General features: G+C 48.4%; 2 protein-coding genes across 2 annotated transcripts; both read right to left on the minus strand.

Annotated features, from left to right (window-relative positions):
- On the minus strand, positions 524 to 5,748 carry LOC8059807 (nuclear pore complex protein NUP96). Its single transcript, XM_002468375.2, has 6 exons — positions 5,212 to 5,748; positions 2,152 to 4,715; positions 1,923 to 2,046; positions 1,475 to 1,620; positions 1,300 to 1,397; positions 524 to 1,025 (listed from the first exon to the last, which is right to left on the minus strand). The coding sequence occupies exons 2-6, from the start codon at positions 4,618 to 4,620 to the stop codon at positions 839 to 841; spliced, it is 3,024 nt and encodes a 1,007-aa protein (XP_002468420.1). The 5' UTR covers positions 4,621 to 4,715; positions 5,212 to 5,748; the 3' UTR covers positions 524 to 838.
- Positions 8,160 to 11,778, minus strand: LOC8059808 (alanine--glyoxylate aminotransferase 2 homolog 1, mitochondrial). Its single transcript, XM_021451659.1, has 9 exons — positions 11,314 to 11,778; positions 10,686 to 10,916; positions 10,415 to 10,585; positions 9,654 to 9,797; positions 9,343 to 9,522; positions 9,000 to 9,225; positions 8,765 to 8,878; positions 8,575 to 8,661; positions 8,160 to 8,493 (listed from the first exon to the last, which is right to left on the minus strand). Exons 1-9 carry the CDS (start codon positions 11,554 to 11,556, stop codon positions 8,450 to 8,452), a joined length of 1,440 nt encoding a protein of 479 aa, XP_021307334.1. The 5' UTR covers positions 11,557 to 11,778; the 3' UTR covers positions 8,160 to 8,449.

Genomic DNA, 17,553 nt, shown 5'->3' on the forward strand with positions numbered 1-17,553 from the left:
AAGTCGTGTCTTTTTGTTGGAGGTACACGTCTCGCATCGTCCTGCAGGGATGCACGGTTTCTCGAGCTAAACGTCCACTGAAACAGCGAGGTCGCCGAGCTGATCAGCACAGCAGAATAACGTCCCGGGATGTGCCGTGCCCGTGCCGGTGCGAGCGTCAGGCTTTGCGGCCTGATGCCACCAAGATGCCTGCAGCCTGCCTTTTTCCCGAGGGTGAGAGTGGAGTGCGCACCAGAAAACCAGAAGAAACCCATGTGTGCAGTGTGCCGCGTCGCCGTCAATCCACGGTTTTAGGCCGCGGCATCGGGCGCCAGTTTCGCTAAACAAACCAAAGCAGCTCCCCAAGTTTGCGCAAAAGCAGTTTTGGCTCCCTCACTCACTCCCACAGCGTGACTGACCTGAACCTGAGACGTGCACGCAAGAGCAAGATCAACCCTCTACTCGGGGAGAACTGAGCCTGCACGGATTCTTCAATATTCTTGAATGTATCCCAAAACATACACGGGTCGCCGTAACGCTGTCCTTTCCGTAATAATCACACGAAAAATAAGCCGAGGAAAACACCCCTTGGACTTGGATGCAGATACAGCGCGCAGGTCAACAGTTCACAAGACCTGGTACTCTACTCTCTGCCACGAAAAACCAGATACATGTTTTCAGTAGTTCACACGGCGTGCCTAGTTCACCGGGGAAACAACAGATTATACATTTCTAATTTTCTAGTACCACACATGAGACGTACAAACTCTTTGGTGTGTTTTGGCCTTGTAGGCTTCACTCCCCTTCACTCAGATTACGGGACAAATCTGAACACCAGACATGTTTGATTTGAACTCTGCTATGAATCGCTGCAAAGAATTTCGGTGAAGACGGAGAGTGCATCCTGCAGGTACGACGACCTGATTTCATCAGGAACTGGAGCGTTGAGCATTGTCTGAAGACATCCCATGGGTAGATTCAGTGTCTCGCTTGGGGTGTCCACGAGAAGCGCGCATAGCTCCTCTGCCATCTTCGAGTAGCATGCCCTGTCATACCCCCACACTGTCAGCAAGCCCAGAGAGAGAATACTCTAAACAAGCTACAGATACAGATGTTCCTGAATTGGTGCTAATCAGCTGAAATTCGAACAATTTAACATAACAGTGAACTTCCTCAGGTTTCTTGGGTTTGCTGTTTGCATGAGCTTAAGGGGCCAATTCCATTAAAACATGTGTAAAGAATGTAATGGTTTCCGGTGGACACTGGTTCTTAATTTCTTCAAATAGTGGATCAGTCGCATAATGTAGAATCAAATGTTACCTTGACTCAACAGGTAATTTGCTTCCCCAGACTAACAATGAATCATTTAATCGGCCAAAGAAATTTCTGCATGATTCACTTATCTCCTCGAGTGAATCCTGAATTAAAAAGTAATGCTGGTTTCAGTCACAAATCTTCAAGGAAATATTTTAGTCTTTCAAGAAAGGGCTCATACCGAATCATCCATGGCATTTCTTTCTTGCATTGAGTTCTTTAGAACGTAGAAGTCTATGTATATGCCGGCACCAAGGTCCCAGTCAGCAATTTCAGACTTATGGTTCTCCAAGGAACTTGTGATCTTCCAGACCTCCTGATGGTTAGCTGAGCCAAAATAACAATGAATCAAGTGACTGCATATTCATATCAAGAATAACACGTCTATTAAAAAAAACAGAAGAGAAATGAAAAATGCAACTCCACCAACCATATAAATAAATCGATGAAGAGGAAAAGAATAGATTATTGAACAGATTCATCAACAGGTTTCTAGCAAATAAGTGCAGCTCTATATTTATGTGCAGCAAAAGCAATATATTTTGTCCACGGTTAAAAAAAAGGCAATATATTTACCAAATAAATAAATTCATTAAAATTTTGTTTAGGGCACAGTAAGAAAAACTTACATGACAGAAACATAGAATGAGCAACAGAAGTCATGAAAATAGTATGAGCTTTCTTCCAGTTGCCACACTGAATAAAATTCTCCAGTGCACCCTGCTTATCTCCATAGTATTCGTGATAAAGAGCCTGTATATAGAGCTCATTAGCTACATGCTTCATGTGTAATGTTTTTTCATGCACTGGCATTATAAAATATTTGCAATGCATATTACTAAAGAAAATTCTACTCACCAGAGCTTCATGCATCCATTCTTCTGGTATACCAAGTTCCACAATATATTGCCTTTGAGCATCATCTCTACTCCATGACTCACAATACTGTGATAAAACTTCCCTGATTAATTTTTCATGAATGTATGGGGCATCGTCAAGATACGGCATGTGTAGAATGACATAGATAGCCCAATGGCACTTCCCAAGACAAAGTAATTGATAAACAAAACTTAAATCTAGCAGGTGAAGATCATTTGAACTGAAAGCACCAACAGCTTCCAAAATCGAACGCTGATGCCATATCATATGATAATCCAAGGGGTCGAATGAAGATGAGAATGCACTGAACATAGTTTTTAGCAGCCCAAACTTCTCGCCTTGATTGGCATGAAGAAGCATTAGGTAGAAGGAGATATCAAAATGGTCACCTGGGGACCACTGAGGCGCTTCATCAAGAGGTCCTTCATCTATATATACAGGAACAGGATAGGGAACTTTGCCCTCACCAAGGAGTTGATCATAAGAACGAATGATAATATCAAGTGGTGTTTCAGGTGATAATTGATACCACATAATCAAACCAAGGTACCTTTTCCAGTCAATTGGTGAATCTAGAAAAGCAGCCTGTACGTTACCAGCAAGCAACCTATATACCTTTAACCAGTCTTCCTCAATATAATCAAAATCTAGACCATTCATTTTCCACTGATCCAGTGTCTGAGCAAGGTCAGATCGATTTGACATTGACCCACCTGCCTGACTTAGCAAGATTGCCAACCGAACATCACCCCTTGAGACAGCAATTTCTGTGGCTGTGTCCAATTGTCGACCAGTCAAAAGAAGAAGGATATGTTCCAAGTACCTGGCATCATTTAAGGAGCCCACCTCACCTTGCACCCGATGGCAAACACTGTCCTGTAACCAATTGCTAAAGTCTGCTCTCCTAAACAAAGGAAGTGCTTCAGGATCTATGTCGACATAGCCTTCTTTTTTGTCTAAAACCATGCCTTCCTGATCATCATCTCCAACAGGCTCCAACTGGTTACCAGTTGCTCTTTCTGAGAACAAGACCCTGATTAACTCCCACACTGTTACTTGGTGCATCAACAGCACACGCGTAGACATAGATAAATCACTGACTTCAAGCTGCTTTTCAATGATGTCAATATATGACCTGCAGATGTCAGGCAAAACCAAACGATTTGCCATGACTTTCTGAAGCTTTAATCTGAACGAGTCAGACTCCGTCTCCAGAATCTCATGATCAAGACTCTTATGGAGGCCCATTGGATCAGAAAAACATAGTTCTGTTAGGTCATCCTTAATCTTGCTCTTATCATCACGCACAAGTTTGTCACTTGCAACTTTCTCTATGTGAATAACAGAAGATAAGCCTGTTCCAGGATTATTGACCAGACTACCTGAATGTACAAGTAAACCATTTGGTCCCCAACCAACACGAAATGATCTACCCATGAATAAAGCAGCATCCACTACACAATTAGTATACATGTTTCCAGCAACAGGAGTTTCTTGGTCAGCCGGCAGCTTAAAACCATCCACCTTGGTCATACTCACTGGAAATCCTCTGTTTTGCCCAGACATAAGAATACCCTGAGTCGATGGACCAAGCTCTGAAGAATTCATACTGTATTCCAAAAGTGCCTGAGGTTCTTTCCGAACCGGCATACCAGATCTCCTGCCAGACTTCTGAGAAGACATGTGCAAGGGAGAGAGAGACCTTAACCTCAAACCTTTACCGCTTGAGGTAGGTGAATCCACATTCATCCTTTCTCTGCTAACGTACCTCTCGTCAGAAGGGAACCCATCATCCTCCATATATTCATCTTCTTCCTCATTGGAAAACATCACCATCCTCATTTCTTGCATCTTTGCAGGGTCAAGCCCGAGATGAGCAGGCAATGAATGGGAAAGCTCAATTTCATGACCATTTGAAGGTGGGTCTCTTTCTCTTACTTCAGTAATTGGCTGCCGAACAGCTGCCTCGTCCATCACAGCATCCTCTTCCTCCTCATCCACAAGCCCAAATCTACTAAAATGATCAACCTCAAATTTCCATTTTCCATTCACTGGATTGAATGAAAGAAACCTAGAACCTTGCTTTCTTGCACGACACCTTAGCACCTCAACAAGGATACTGGGCTCCGGAAGATCCTTCAAACTCAGCAGCAAGGACACTTCTGCTGCTTTGTTAAGACCATGCCCTACAGGTGGCTTACAAGTCTCATCCTCATAAACCACCACATAGTGTTTTTCAAACCTGACAATTTCATTCAGGTCAATGCCCCTCACATCGGTGTCGCCCAAGAACCTAACCTGCCCATATCCAGCCCTCCCTATGATGAAGTTTGGAACCCTGCTGCAGTATCCAGGATTAGCCACCTCCCTCTCTACCAGCTCATCAATTGATGGCCTTGTGAAGTACTCAGAGGAGCGCAGCACGGGGAATACAGTTCTAGCTGCCATGGGTGGTAGTGAGGCCACAACCCAGAATCAGAAGCAGTGAGTGAGGGATCTCTGCCCTGGTGACATGTACTTCATTGCTCCATACACAACTAACCCTGCTCCACAGAAAAACATGGTTCATGGTGAGATGGGAACATTCACCAAGCTATGTAGTGCAGGTACATACATAGGGACACTGAGATGCAACATTTTCTCACAAAAAAAACTACGTTTTAGGAATTTTTTTCAATACATAAATAATAGCCAATAAGCCACATTAAAATTCTAAAGGCGGTAGCAGCATAGCAAGAACATTTTAAATTGCCCTACGTTCTTGCAATTGAGCTGTCCTGCTCTTGTTGTTCAGATTTGCAATAATTCAAACACTCTAACCAGTGGCGGATCCAGAAACGGACCGAGAGGGGGGCTAAATAATTGAAGAGTATAAATCATACAAGTCATACAGAGCATTTTGAAGCAATCTGACAGGTGACATGTTTGCAACACAGAAAGTAATGAGCTGGAATAATGAAACTAGAATAATGTCATGGGGCAAAAGGCCATTAATTGAAACTGAGAAACGGACGGACCAAGGGGGAAGCAGGAGCAGACCTGGGCTGCCGGGCGGGGGCGACCTAGAACTGGCGGCTGGCGCCCGTGGACTGGGCACCTGGCTGTGGCCGGCCACGGAGGTTTGAGGCGCCGAGGCGGCTGCGGGCAGGACCGGAGACGACTTGGCGAGGAGCCGAGGAGAAGGGGCGGGGCGGCGGGCTGCAGACGCTCAGCGACGGGGACGACACCGATGGAGGGAGCGCTGGAGAGTCGGAGTCGCGGAGTTGGGAGTCGGAGTCGCCCTCTCGCGCAGTCGGGCGCGCGTTTGGTGCTGGCGGCTAGGGTTGCGAGCTGGGCTGTGAAGGGACTATTGGACTGGATCGGAAGAGCTGTTCCCAGGGTTTTTGGCCCACGGGGGGCGTCGCTCGCGTGCAGGTGACAGCAAATGGAGCTCCCCGCTTTCCGGGACCTCGCGGTGAGGGCAGCGTGCGTCGCCGGAAACTGCTTCCTGTTGGAGCTCGCCGCCGCCGCTGGATCTCGCCGCAGGTGTGTGCGCAGGCGCTACGCGGGCGGGCGGCGGGCGCGCGGGGTGGGTGATTTGGGAAGGTGGCTGAACAAGGGTTCTTGTCACAAACAGCGTTGTAATAGAGGTAATGGGCCAGACGACGGCAAACAATGTTTGGGCTGTGTCCTTAAACGGGCCAGTATTTGTTGGCAGAGAAGCTCACCGTTTGGCGCATGGGCTTCTATAGGTGTGTTTGGACAGGTGCCCACCTCATAGCCTGAAACCAGTTTTGGTCTACTCCCTTCGTCCCACAAATAAATATATTTCTTTAACCGGTACGATTCATGTTTGACCATTTATCTTATTTAAATCTTTTATACAAATAATAAAATAAATAAATTATTATAAATGTATATAACAATAAAAAAGTCATAGAAAAAATAATATTTATTAATTTTTTTGAATAAGACGAACGGTTAAATATAAATCATAGAAGTCAAAGAAATGCATTTATTTGTGAGACTGATGGAGTATTTGGTTGGTTGGAAGTGGGCTGGGATAAGTTTGGCCAACAGTAACCCCTTAGCCCGGCCCTTGAAGAAAGCCTGATTCAACCGTTTTTGTGGAGCGTGGCTTGGCCTAACCTCGCTCGCGCACGTGGTAGTGGGCTCGGGTGCCCTAAGGTGGCCACTGTTAAAATCGAAGCCTCACTGTCTGGGCATCCTCCGCCTTGGTGTGGCGGCGGCGGCAGTGACCTTCGTCGATGTTGTTGGTAAGGCATGATGGTCCCTGTATGAGGCTCGGTTCACATCTCGTTTGTCTGTGTGTTTTTTATGTGTGTTCTTGTTTTTTTGATTTGAACACTATACAGTCTATTTCGTTGGATTTCTTAGCTGAGATTTAGGGTTTGGTCGTTGATTGTTGCAGATATGGGTGGCACACCACTTGGTGCTGCAACCGATCCTTAGATTTGCTTAGGGTTTGTGTCATACTATTGTAAATGTTGATCTAGTTAATACCTAAACCTTAGTTTAGTCTCATTTGGTGGTTCGGATCCATTACCTTTAGGGTATGGTCGATGATTCCTACGGATCTGGGTGGCGTACCATTTGGTGACGCAGTTGGTCCATCGATTTGCCTACTATGTACCTGATGTTGATGCGATGTTTGCCTAATTGATCTCCCTTTCTTGCTTCGCCTCATGGATCCTTCAACTAGGCGTCAACAACTTATCATTAGGGGCACAACCTTGGTTGCAGTGATTAGTGCCTACATGTTTGTTAAATTCATGCCATGTCGACCTCTAGGAGAGGGATTAGTTATGGACATATGACAACCAGAGACCAAGAAAAAGGAAAAACAACCTTAGGTTCATCTACCACAGCGATGACCATCATTTTGCAGAGCTCTTAGGATGAGGAGAGCCCACTTCTTCCAGCTCTACGACTTGTTTTCACAATAGGGCCTTACTTAAAGATAGCATAAACGATCGGATTGTCTCGGTCTCGACAACCAGACTCGGACCTCATGGGACATCGGTTATGCCTTCTACGGCCAGGTCACGACGACGAGGACAGGTCAGACCTCACGGAGTGACTTGGGAGCTCGGAGGCGGAGAGGATGATCGATGGAGATGTGAAACTCTCGCCCCACAGATGCTGCTCAGTGCTCACCAACGGAGGCACCATCAATGTGGGGCATGGGTAAGGGTGGAGGCGGGTCATTGGTGATAGCGATGAGGAGTGGAGGACGACGAGAGTGGTCGGTTACGGTGGTGAGGTGTGGAGGATGAGGAGAGTGGGACAGACCAGCACCTAGAGATGTCCAACGGGTCGTGCCGGACTGGTCCAACATTGTGTCGTGTCGTGCTGTAGATTGCTGGGCCGCTACGGGCCGTCGTGCCTAGCAGGCGGTGCCTCTACAGGCTTCGTGCTTGGCCTTTGGCCTAAGGCACGACCCACGGGCCGGTTTTCGTGTCGTGTTGGTCCGTCAAGCACGCCGTGTCGTGCCGTCCCATGGCCCATCAAATCGACAACAACTCACTTTTATCAATATTTTCACCAAATACTGAAATATTTCATCATTTTCATTAATATAACAATTAACAACACACAGTTCATATTCACCGGGCCACTACCGGACCGACCGTTAAAACAGGTCATGCCCATGTCTGTGTTGCGTGGCAGCCCAGGCACGTTATGGTCCCTCAGGCCGGGCTGGTCCAGGCCCGGTGGCCACCATGTTGTGCCGTGCTCGGGCCAGACCAAATCACCGAGCCATGGGCCAGGCCATCAGGCCACATGGCCATGTATACCAGCACCTAAGCCGGTGACGAGGACCATGGCGGCGTGAGTCGAGATCGAGTGAAGTAGACGAGAGAAGCTGGAAAAAGCTCCACCACGAGGGCTTTGACCTTTGAGAGAAACCTGCCATAAAACAGGGCCGTGTTCTCTGCTAGTAATAAGTAAGGGATGCTAGCGGTAAATACTGGAAAATGCACATATACAGATCGATATCATGCTTGCTTGCTCGCTATTATATATTTATTAACTATAGTTCTTTTACAAACAGCTCACAAGCTGGACAAGACATTTTGATTTTCTGACGTTTTCTCCCCTTTCATCCATTTATTCATGCGGGGGTTACCATTTCACCATGAAACCACCAACACATCAACCGGCGAGCATGCCCATCCAATCATCTGCCTTTCAGTTTCATTTCAGGCCATGCATCCTGCGGTTGCAGGAAGTGTTGGTTCCACGCAGACGCATTCGCAGTTCAGAGCATGTTCCTTCAGAGCCCTGACATTGCGTAGTCCATGCAGTCCACCAAGAAGTCTGTGATAACAGCATTTTTGTTAGTTTGTCCGCGCAATGCGGTAACTGAATGTTTTTTTATGACTTGAGAACTGTTCGAACCTGCATCGTCCTTCGAAAAGCACATTGGTGGTTTTATTCTGAAGACGTTACCATGCAGACCGCCCTTTCCAACTAGTACTCCGAGATCTGTTAACACAGATTATGAAGCAAAAAAACACAAAAATATCAAGGCATGTAGAGATCAATAAATAATCATAGCCATGGAGGGGGGCAGAATGAGAGACAGCACCTTTGAGCTTCTCAAACAGTTCAGTGGTTTCTGCCTTGGCAGGGGTCTTCTCCTTTCTGTCCGTAACGAGTTCCACCCCAAGCATCAGGCCCCTTCCTCTAACATCACCTATGACTGACAAGAGCGAGGCCAAGAGCAGCTGAGTTAGAAAACCTTTTTTTAAGAACAAATGGTTAGCCAAAAAGGTTGGACAACATAAAGAGTAGACGAGCAGAATCAAGATTATAAATTTTACTTTCGTGCTTCTCCTGAAGCGATTTTAGACGTTCCACCAAGTGAGCTCCAACATCAGCACAATGTGCCTGGCGTTTCTCCTTGTCAAGAACCTTAAGCACAGCTAATCCACCAGCAGAACAAACTGGATTTCCACCAAATGTGTTAAATTGGATTTTTTGAGCTAACACACTTGCAATCTCAGGAGTTGTTACAACTGCCCCCAGTGGCAGGCCATTGCCAATTCCCTGAAAACATGGGAAAAATAACTGTCACATCAGCATGGAAAGATTTTGCCAAACAAGACATTTTCCTAGGGTTGATACTGATTAGTACATGCTTGCATTTTAGGGTACGAGATAGACCTTTGCCATGGTGACTATGTCAGGAATAACACCCTGTGTCTGGAATCCCCAATAATGACTGCCAGTACGACCAAAACCACTCTGGACTTCATCAGCAATACAAACACCACCAGCCTTGCGCACAATGTCATAAGCTAACTTTAGGTATCCAGGAGCTAGTTCAACAGCACCTCCGACACCCTACAACCAAGATAGTGTACCAACAAGATTGCGACAAGGATAGGTTATTTTGAAATGGGTTTATAAACAAAACATACCTAGTATTTCAATTTCTTGTAGCATTTTATAAATGGGCTGTTCAAAGTTTATACCTGGAATGTTTCTGCAATGAAGCCTGCAACCCTTCCTGAACTTCCGTAAGTTATGTGTTCTTCGACTTCCTTGGCATAAGCTGCAGCATCAGACCCAAAAGTCCCTCGATAAGGATCAGGGTTCATGACATGATGTATTTCACCCTGCAAAAGTTTGATGAGGCTATGATAGATCTAGTAGAATGGAGAGATCAATTACCAATTAACAATAACTAGGAATCTAATTCTACAAACATAGTGACTATGAAAAACATAACTGGACAAATAATTCGACGAAAGTGTCAAACTGAGACCTAACAAGATGATGAACAACTTTTAGACAATCTCTAAAGTTCATTACTTGTAACACCCGGCCCAGGGCTTAATAGGATTAATAGGAGACTCATACCAATAAGTTGCAACTTCTTTTCCGGAAGCTCATCTCGAAAGAACTCTAAAGTTAAGCGTGCTTGGTCTAGAGCAATTTAGGGATGGGTGACCGACCGGGAAGTACTTCCCGGGTGCGCGCGAGTGAGGACAAAGTGTGCAGAAAAGACTAGTGTTGGTCTGTGGGGACTGACTATGTTCTAGAAAAGCTGCCAGATGTAAGCGGGCCCGGCCGTTACAGAATGGTATGTTTCACGGGCGCGTGTGTCGCAGTTGCGCATGCATGGTGTGCATGGCTGGTGTGGATCCGGAGTGGTCACACAGCATGGCATATGCGCTGGCAAGTACTTCCCGGATGCGCGCGAGTGAGGACAAAGTGTGCAGAAAAGACTGACCTGAGGAATGGGGTACTTCCACGTCTGCAAACCAGTCAATCCAATCGTACCGGCACTTCCACCATGATATGCATTTCTAAGTGCAACCATACTGAGATTCCCACTATACAGCCGGGCCATCAACATTGCTAATTCATTCGCTTCAGTCCCAGAATTCACGAAATACGCAACCTGCAGCACCCAAAAACATGACGAGGATTTCAGCTCTTACCTGCATACATAAACGAAAAGGTGCGTGTTATGGCGGCACCCAGACAGACAGTACATTTACCTTGAGATTGCCAGGCATTTTGGAGGTGAGGGCCTCTGCAAACTCTACAATGGCATGATGCAAGTAAATGGTGGTTGTGTGCTGGAGCAACTTGGTCTGCTCCACCACAGCATTCACAATATCCGGATGGCAATGGCCACACGACACTGTTACAATGCCCCCAAAGCAATCGAGGTATCTCTTCCCATTCTCGTCATACAGGTACTGCATCTTCCCCTCCACGATGTTGAGCTGTTAACACAATTGAATAGTAAATTCTTTAGACATCGTGTCGACGTCATTCTGTGACTGCTTCAACGTTTTATAGAGTAAGACTACACGATGGTTGTTATGCTACAAGAATTCTTTAGCATGACCAGTTTCACCCAAAAACTTAGACGGTGAAGGTAAACCACCATATGCAAAATACATAAAAAAATTTATTATCCTACTAAATTGGTGTCGCAACAAAGATGACAATGCTTTATGAATTATGATGATGGTCAACACATGTTCACTGAGCCCCACCTTTTCGGAACATTAATCTATGTTCATTTCACCGCACGAAGACAGTTTAACAAAGATTAGCAGACAGTGAGACGGATTTAATTTAATTAAGATCAACACACGGAGGGACGGAGGGTATTACCGGCTTCTGGTAATAGTGGAAGAGCGACGGTCCGAGCACCGCCTTCCTCTTCTGGAAGATCTCGGCGCCACCCATCCCGGCGTACGGGCGGGGCTGGTGGTCAAACGACGGCATCTCCGGCGGCGGCCGCGACGACGGTGCCCGCTCGGGCGCCGCCTCAGACGAGACCAGCCGCCGCAGCATCCCCTCCGGGCATCGCCGGCGGCTGGCGACAGCGCCACGGCGAAGCAGCGACGCGGCCATGGACGGAGAACCAGGAATGGGATATGAATTCGCTAGGGCTGGTCGTCTGGTGAATGGTGATTAAGATGAGGAAGAGAGATAGGGCAATGGAAGGAAGTGGGATTAAGCACGCGACACGCGAGGGGAGGGAAGGATTAGTGGTAGTGGGTGGCGGCCGCACCGCTGCCGCCGACCGCCGTAGTGGCAATGACGTGGCAAAGGTCCAGATTCCGATAGGGATGCATCTTGATTCTCGTCGTGGGATCTTTATCTTTTAACTGACGTGGTGCGGCGTGCACTCGTCTGGCTGATATGTGGGCCGATGAACCGGTTGGTGGCGGCTCGGTGGGAGTGGTGGCGTGTAAAGACAGTTGAGAGTCATTTCGTGGATCGCGACGACGATATATTCTTTAAACAAATTGTTATTTTCTTAATGGAAAATAGGGATTTTATTACTCAGGCCTTGCTTAGTTCACCTAAAACCCATTTTTTTAAAAAAAAATCGTTACATCAAATCTTGTGGCACATATATAAACATTAAATATAGATGAAAGAAATAATTAATTACACAGTTTATCTATAATTTGTAAGATTAATCTTTTAATCTTAGTTAGTCCATAGTTGCACAATAATTATCAAATAAAAATGAAAGTGCTATAGTAAAAAAAAAGACTTTTCATATTCTCAATTAAACAAAACCTCAGTTGAAATGTTTACATTCAGAAAGGAGAAGTGTTATCTTGAATGAGGCTTTTTTCATTAAAAAAACAAGGAAAAATCTTGATACGGCCCACGGGCCCTGACACTTTTCCACCATTCAAACTTCTTTAGTGCTGCCTCAGTTCTGAATGAAATTGAAATCTCGCTTACCGATCGAGCAGTCAATAGTGCTCCGTAGTATACTCTGTACAAAATATGTTATTCTGTAGCTGTGGGGGTATAAACCCCTATACCCTTACGGCTAGACTTGGGCCAGGAGGCTTGGCCCATTACGAGACGAGTTCAAGGCTTGATCCGACAACCTGGAGTTTCGCGCAAGGAAACAAGATGTGGAGATCAAGCAGGATTCTAGTCGGTTAGAATAGGAATTGATATCGAATTATCCATGGCAATTGTAACCGACTAGGATTAGTTTCCAGATCTGTAACCCTGCCCTCCAGACTATATAAGGAGGGGCAAGTGACCCCCCTAGGATATATCATATTCTCTCAACACAAATCAATACAACCAGACGCAGGACGTAGGTATTACGCCAACTCGGCGGCCGAACCTGGATAAAAAGCTTGTCCGTGTCTTGCGTCACCATCGAGTTCGTAGTTTGCGCACCGTCTACCGATAAACTACTACCGTGGGTATACCCCAAGGTAGACTGCCGATCAGCTTTCGTCGACAGTGGCGCGCCAGGTAGGGGGTGTGCGTGTAACTTTTCCGGCGAACAAGATGGTCACGATCCCAGCTTCCGCGACCGTGCCTGAAGGCCTCACGTTCACCGTCGGCCAGATCACGTGGACGACGTGCAGCGGCGGCCTCACGACCACGGTTTCGAAAGAGATCCAGATCCAATCTGAGATCACGCCGTCTCCGACCACACGCGTGACGGCACCAAGCGCCCGACCACCGTTCCCACTCTACAAGGGAAAGAAGATCGACTGCTCGGACCTTCTCCAAGCGCTTGATCGCGCTGACTCCAAGCTACTCGAAGTTTCCCAACTAATAGACGGAGTTCTGCGTCGGCCCGACCAAGCTGCTCCAGCGGATTTTTTCAAATCCCGCCGGCCAACTCGTGTCGCCACACACGAACGGCTGGGAACGTCTCTGACGATAACCTCAACACCCTCAGGACGATCCGTCGAGCTCAAGAAGGAAGATTATCCTTGCGGCCTGAACAACTCGGCCTCTGTTTACTCACAACACACCCAGTCCGTTTTCGGCAAGGCGGGTTGGTCGCCGACAAGGAACAATCGTCACTACGTCAACATGGTGACAATCCGAGAACTACGGGACGACCAGGTTTCCAGCACCAACTCAAGCACCGGTTCCGTCCCCACCGAGGTTATAAACACCGAAGATGAGGACCACGACCTGGATTTTCCTTCACACCCTCCGGGTTTCAACCGATTCCCAATATTCCCCCCCCCCGGCGAGGGGATATTGTGTTCAATGTCAGCGCCGACGAACCGGTCGTTGATGGAGAAACAGATGACCAGAGGCAACTCCGCGAACAGCGCAACGCCGATCGCGCCCGACGACGCGCAGACGAGCAACAACAAATGCCACCAAATAATCTCAACGATGCCTTTGACATGGTCGGGGACCAGCCAGTCTACAAAACGCCAAGCGCCAATGTGGCTGTCGCTATGGCTAACCTAGATCGGCTTCCTGATACCCCCGAATGCCAGGGAGTCCGGACCAGCGTCCGAGCACACCTGATCGCTGCAATGGGACAGACAGCCACTCTGCTCAAGAGAGTCCAGGACGTCTCTTATACGGAAGCCGCCTCCGACCAGACTAATCGTAGCCGGGCCTCACCCAGCAGGCGTCACTGCAGCCGCTCCCCCGACAACCGTCGAGGGGACTCACGGCGCGACGATGGTGGTCGGGACGCCGACGGTCGCCGCAAGCAGAACCGCGTACGCGGCCAAGAAGTAAATCAGCACAGGGATCTCCGCCACAACATCCCTCCCAAAGATGCCCGGGACCGCATCAACAGGCGCGCCGCAGAGAGAGCAGTCCACGAAAACCTGCGCCGCATCGAGTACGATGCAACGCACGGTCCTCCGGGCCTAAGACAGTTCTCCTCACACCTCCGCCAGGTCGTGTGGCCCCGCAATTTCAAGCTCGAAAAGCTTAAAAAATACGACGGCAAGGAAAATCCAGAGAACTGGATCACCCTCTATGAAATCGCCGTCCGATCAGCGGCAGGGGATGAGCACGTCATGGCTAACTACTTCCCCGTAGTCCTCGACCAGGCTGGTCATCAGTGGCTTCTCGGCTTGCCCGAGGACTCCTTCGACTCTTGGGAAGAGCTACGCCAGGCTTTCATCGACAACTTCATCGCCACATGCGAGCAGCCTGGAAATAAGTATGACCTTGAAAGGATAAGGGACAGGAACAACGAACCTCTGCGCGATTACATCCGACGATTCTCGGATATGCGTCTCAAAATCCCGAAGATTTCCCACGACGAGGCCATCTCAGCCTTCATCAAGGGCCTGCGTTTCCACGAAGCGCTGAGGAACAAGCTGTTGCGTAAACGTCCAACAACGGTGGCGGAACTCCTCGCCACGGCCAAAAATTACGCCGACGCCGACGACGCAGAAAAACTAATCCGAGACGATGCGAGAGGTCCCGACCAGCCTCTCCGGCGAGATGACGGTCGCGGTCGCTACGACAGCAGAAACCACCGCCGCTCCGACAACCGCGATCACCGAGAGGGTTGGGATCGGCGGCGCGACAGCCGCGACGACTTTAGAGGAAAGCGCCCTCGCGACTACGACCACGAAGTAAATACGGTCAAACGTCCCAATGGACGACGGGACTACCAAGAAGACTACAACAAAACGTTGAAGGGACCATGCCAACTACATCCAAAGTCCAATCATACCATGGAAGAGTGCCGTGTCCTCAAAAGTATCTATACACGGCGGGCCGCCCAAGACGACTCCGCCAAGAAAAATAACAAGCGCGACGGGCACGACCACGAAGATGAGGATGAGGACCAAGATAGGGACCCCCGACACCAATACGTCAGCCCCACTGACGTGGTCCACTCCATTTTCGGGGGCAAGGTCTCCACTGAGTCCAAGCGAGAAAGAAAGCTGTTAAAGAGAGCCTGCCTCAACATAGACAGCACGGACGGGCTGATCGCAGACCCGAAATTTCCCACGTGGTCCCACAGGGAGATCTCGTTCAGCAGGAAGGACCAGTGGGCCGCTATCCCAGAGCCGGGTCGTTTCCCCCTGATTCTTGACCCCTGCATTAACAGCATCAGATTCGAGCGCGTGCTCGTGGACGGGGGAAGCTCCATCGACATCCTCTTCCGCAACAGCCTTCCCGCCCTCAAGATATCCCCTGCACAACTAAAACCTTACGACGCCCAATTCTGGGGGGTCTTGCCAGGTCAAAGTTCAGTGCCTCTCGGACAGATAACATTGCCTGTCCAATTCGGCACACCCGACCACTTCCGGACGGAGTTCATCAACTTCGTAGTCGCGGATTTCGACGGGACCTATCACGCCATACTGGGCCGACCATCGCTGACAAAGTTCATGGCAGTCCCGCACTACTCATACCTAGTCCTTAAGATGCCCACGGAGAAGGGTGTCCTAACCGTCAGAGGCAATGTCTACACTGCGTACACCTGCGAAGAAGAAAGCTTCAAGATCACCGAGGCAATCGACCTCTCAATCCGCATGGCAGAAACAGCAAACCAAGCAGCCGGATTCTAGCAGCCGGATTCATAAAAGAAGTGTATCACCCCGATTGGCTCGCCAATCCGGTTCTTGTACGCAAAAAGAATAATGAATGGAGAATGTGCGTTGATTACACTGATCTCAATAAACACTGTCCTAAAGATCCTTTTGGTCTCCCTCGCATCGACGAGGTGGTCGACTCAACGGCCGGATGCGAACTCCTCTCTTTTTTAGACTGCTACTCTGGTTATCACCAGATCTCGCTAAAGGAAGAAGATCAGATCAAAACGTCTTTTATTACACCTTTCGGCGCATACTGCTACATGACCATGTCTTTCGGACTCAAAAACGCCGGAGCCACTTATCAAAGGGCCATCCAGCAATGCCTCCACGACGAGATTCGTGACGACCTCGTCGAGGCCTATGTGGACGACGTGGTCGTAAAAACAAGGGACGCGAGCACCCTAATCGACAACTTAGACCGAACCTTCAAGGCACTCAATAGGTACAAGTGGAAGCTCAACCCCAAGAAATGCATTTTCGGCGTTCCTTCCGGTCTACTGCTCGGCAACGTCGTCAGTCGCGACGGCATACGACCAAACCCTTCAAAAGTCAAAGCCGTACTCGACATGCGACCACCGAAGAACGTCAAGGATATTCAGAAGCTAACCGGATGTATGGCCGCCCTCAGTCGTTTCATCTCAAGGCTGGGAGAAAAAGGCCTCCCTTTCTTCAAACTATTGAAAGCGTCAGAAAAATTTTCTTGGACAGAGGAAGCCGACGCTGCGTTCACTCAGCTTAAGACCTTCCTCACTTCACCACCTGTCCTCACAGCGCCTCAGCTCAATGAAGACCTACTTCTTTACATTGCTGCAACCGACAGGGTTGTTTCCACGGCAATAGTGGTCGAGCGAGATGAACCAGGTCACGCCTACAAGGTCCAGAGACCCGTTTACTTCATAAGTGAAGTCTTAAACGAGTCCAAGGCCAGGTATCCACAAATACAGAAGCTCATATACGCCATTCTGATAACGTCAAGAAAGCTGAAGCACTACTTCGACGGCCATCGAGTCCTGGTGACAACCAGTTTCCCTCTCGGGGACATCCTGCGCAATAAAGACGCCAATGGCAGAATCGTGAAATGGGCGATGGAATTGTGCCCATTTTCGCTGGAGTTCCAGAGCCGAACTACGGTCAAGTCTCAGGCCCTGGTCGATTTCATTGCTGAATGGACGGATCTCAATGAGCCTCCCGTTCCCGATGTCTCAGACCACTGGTCAATGTTCTTTGATGGGTCCTTGAACATCAACGGTGCCGGCGCTGGGATACTGTTCGTATCACCCAACAAGGACAAACTGTGTTACGTCCTTCGGATCCTTTTTGCGGCGTCAAACAACGTCGCCGAATACGAAGCATGCTTGCATGGCATAAGACTAGCCGTTGAGCTGGGAATCAAGCGACTATATGTCTATGGCGACTCCGCTTTGGTCATCAACCAGCTCAACAAGGAGTGGGACGCAACCCACGAGAAGATGGATCTCTACTGCAAAGAAATTCGCAAATGGGAAACCAACTTCTACGGCATAGAGTACATCCACGTGGTCCG

Source organism: Sorghum bicolor, chromosome 1 (genome assembly GCF_000003195.3).
Source record: "Sorghum bicolor cultivar BTx623 chromosome 1, Sorghum_bicolor_NCBIv3, whole genome shotgun sequence".
NCBI classification, from domain to species: domain Eukaryota; kingdom Viridiplantae; phylum Streptophyta; class Magnoliopsida; order Poales; family Poaceae; genus Sorghum; species Sorghum bicolor.

Bases quoted from the DNA above. Each gene is read 5' to 3' on its own strand.
- LOC8059807 (XM_002468375.2), bottom strand. From the start codon at position 4,620: ATGGCAGCTAGAACTGTATTCCCCGTGCTGCGCTCCTCTGAGTACTTC. The intron at 1,621-1,922 runs GTAAGTTTTTCT...ATTTTGGCTCAG, and splicing joins TCATTCTATGTTTCTGTCAT to CTAACCATCAGGAGGTCTGG. The intron at 1,026-1,299 runs GTAACATTTGAT...GGGGTATGACAG, and splicing joins AAATTACCTGTTGAGTCAAG to GGCATGCTACTCGAAGATGG.
- LOC8059808 (XM_021451659.1), bottom strand. From the start codon at position 11,556: ATGGCCGCGTCGCTGCTTCGCCGTGGCGCTGTCGCCAGCCGCCGGCGA. The intron at 9,798-10,414 runs GTCAGTCTTTTC...AAACTTTTGCAG, and splicing joins GGAAGTACCCCATTCCTCAG to GGTGAAATACATCATGTCAT. The intron at 9,226-9,342 runs GTCTATCTCGTA...CCATGTTTTCAG, and splicing joins ACATAGTCACCATGGCAAAG to GGAATTGGCAATGGCCTGCC.